This window comes from Cibotium barometz, chromosome 11 (genome assembly GCF_041138505.1).
Source record: "Cibotium barometz isolate CiBa-2024 chromosome 11, ASM4113850v1, whole genome shotgun sequence".
In the NCBI taxonomy this organism is placed as follows: Eukaryota; Viridiplantae; Streptophyta; class Polypodiopsida; order Cyatheales; family Cibotiaceae; genus Cibotium; species Cibotium barometz.
In genome coordinates this window covers 25874351-25877297 of record NC_141056.1, presented here as the reverse complement: position 1 = coordinate 25877297, position 2947 = coordinate 25874351, and the positions used below count along the sequence as shown (strand labels likewise).

At 42.4% G+C, this 2947-nt stretch overlaps 1 protein-coding gene across 1 annotated transcript; it reads left to right on the top strand.

The window, feature by feature from the left end:
- The first annotated feature begins 955 nt into the window (after positions 1-955).
- On the top strand, positions 956-2605 carry LOC147633961 (calmodulin-like). Its single transcript, XM_086805041.1, has 4 exons — positions 956-1202; positions 1501-1658; positions 1997-2077; positions 2212-2605. Exons 1-4 carry the CDS (start codon positions 1127-1129, stop codon positions 2344-2346), a joined length of 450 nt encoding a protein of 149 aa, XP_086661167.1. The 5' UTR covers positions 956-1126; the 3' UTR covers positions 2347-2605.
- Positions 2606-2947: the final 342 nt, after the last annotated feature.

Below are 2947 nucleotides of genomic sequence, written 5' to 3'. Positions count from 1 at the left end.
AACTAAAGCCTTTTGGACCAAACTTAATTATCTTTTTCAATTAAAAATCCCCTTATGTATCACTTTTTTTTGGTAAGGGTATGAAACTCAAACCCCAACTTAATGCTACCTTACATTTTCATTCGTGATCCCCGTGGGTGTTCTATGATCACCACTTGTTGAGGCACAATAAGAAAAATTGTATAATAGGGCACTTTATGTAAAATTAGTTTAGTGTCTATGCTTTTCGAAAACACAAAGGATGCCTATGGCACTTCCAAAGTTATGGTGATTTGCTAAACCCTAGTATGAATTCTTTATGAAAAGTGGGGCACCATACATATAGAGCAAATCTCATTACGTGTGGAAAGAGATGGAATGGCAATGTTGAGATCTCATTAAAGAAGAAGCTGTATAATTGGAAAAGTCTAAGATTCCAAAGTTGGCAAGGCTTATTCTGAGATTGCATTTATTGAAATTTAACAATCACATTATGGAATCCATGTTCAGTAGACATATAGGATTGAATCTAAGGCATTGACATGCTTTGATGGAGATGGGCAAGTTGAGTGTGTATAGCAACCTGATATGGGAGATCTTTTGGGTGGGAGAGGATGCCAATGCAGAAAATGAAGAGAGGATGGACACAGGGTTTTTGGGTTAGATGTCGAGGGAGTTCTTTTGTCGGATTTTTTGGCAACTGAGCTTAGTACTAAGTAGGGAACTTTTTTTGCACGTGAAAGGGACTTAACAACTATTCTCTTGAAGTACGAAGGGCGGGGTTCACACAGCAGGCGCACAAAGTTTGGCTCTCAATTGACTCTTCAAGAACGAAAGACTGGGTTCACACGGAAGGCGAAGTACGAAAGGCTGGGTTCACACGGTAGGCGCCGAAAGTAATGTGTCCGGGCGGACGTATGAAAAGTTGCGCACCGCGTAAAATTAAACAAAGTCAAGAAAAATTTTGATTGATTTTCTAAATTATAAGCCAGATTCGAATCAGAACCGTCGGATGCTTGCTTGTGGAGGTGGATCGTAAGGCGAACAGGCCGGCTCCCTTCTGCGCCTGTTTCAACAGTTTCGCGAATCGCCATTGCTTTGTTCTTCTGTCTTTGTTGAAACACAGACCTCACCTCCGATCTGCGCCATGGCCGAGCAGCTTAACGAGGACCAGATCGCCGAGTTCAAGGAAGCTTTCAGTCTTTTCGACAAAGATGGAGATGGTAAGCTTGCTTCTTTGCTTACTAATGATCTACTCTGTAATCGCTATAGCCAGTTTCTGTGTAGTTCTTTCTGTGCTCTCTTTTGGATGTGAAAACCCTAATTTTTCCATTGGAAGTTGGAATCCTAACTTAATTCTGTGGGAGAGAAAACGCCAATCCAGCCATTTCGAAACTCTTCTATGTGATGGTGTGCCAAGATGTGTCTCTCTGGGGACTTTGCCATAGCCAAAAATCTGTCTTCTGCTTCAGATTTTTTTTGCTCTTGGATCCATGATTCCATCTTGCGTGTTTTGGATAGGAAATATCACCACCAAAGAGTTGGGGACGGTGATGCGATCGCTTGGACAAAATCCTACAGAAGCTGAGCTGCAGGAGATGATCAATGAGGTGGATGCAGATGGCAACGGGACCATTGATTTCCCAGAGTTTTTGAACCTCATGGCGCGCAAAATGAAGGTATCTGTGTACTCATAGGTTTTCTGTTGTATGCCTTTCTTATATGGGTTTGCAGAGCACACATTTCATGTGATTTACAAAGTTTTTATTTCACTTCATTTTCCTTTGCGGTGGCGCCCTTTTCTGGCTCATCCCTCTCCCCTACTCCACAAAGGGGTCTTAATCACTTTTTGGCTTGGAGTGCTCTCAACAGGCTTCAAACATGACAGACTACATGCTTCAAGATCTGTCCTGTCTTTGTCGGTTTTGAAAATGCCTTTTTCTTCTTTGTTAATTTACTAGGTTGTACAAACGTGTATGGTTTGTGTGATCAAGACATATTTTTTCACATCAACCAGGATACAGATTCAGAAGAGGAGCTCAAGGAGGCATTCAAAGTTTTTGATAAGGATCAGAATGGCTTCATTTCAGCTGCAGAGGTATCAGTGTTTCAATTTTAACACCAGGAGCTTGTAGTTTTTGATTGTTTGATTGGCTTCTTTGTTTTTAGACACATAGCTGTGCATTAGAGAGAAAGAGAGAGAGAGTAACCATGGTGCCCCCCCATTTGCAGCTTCGTCATGTGATGACAAATCTGGGAGAGAAGTTAACCGATGAGGAGGTGGATGAGATGATCCGCGAGGCAGATGTAGATGGTGATGGACAAGTAAATTATGAGGAGTTTGTGAGAATGATGCTCTCGAAGTGATGGTCAGCAAGTGTTGACCTTGCTGTTTTGTCGATGTTTGGATGCCTGAAGCTGCATGTCAGAGCAGGAGCTCTTTGCAGTTTGTGAAGAGCTGCCATCTCTTGCATGTGTATAAATGTAAGGGTGCTGAGTCAGGTTTTGGAGGGGCGCCACTTGTTGTTTTGACACCAAATTTGCTACTGTTATTATCGATCATTGTATAGCTCAGGGCTCTCATCATTTATAAAGCTAAATATAATGCGTGCTGTTCGTTGTGGAAGGATGATGTTCCTTGCAATGGGATGTTGGTCTGTACAGAGTTAGGTTTGAGTGGATCATTTTGATGTAAGAGTCACTGAGTTTTTATGGCAGGCAGCACTACGACGATTTTTGGATTCTTGGTCTCTCAGTTGTCCAGCATGTTCCTTCAAAATTGGAGAGCTTCCACGTTTGAGAGTTTCTATTTCTAACTGCTCTCTCATCATCATGCTAAACACACTCTCTTTTGTACAGCATGGTAGAGGGTCTTCTAAATAGAAAGGAGCTCCTCCCTTGGTCTTGGTGTCCCCTTCACTGTTGACACCGCCTATGGCCCTTCTGAGCCTTCGCTGCTCCATGTGCT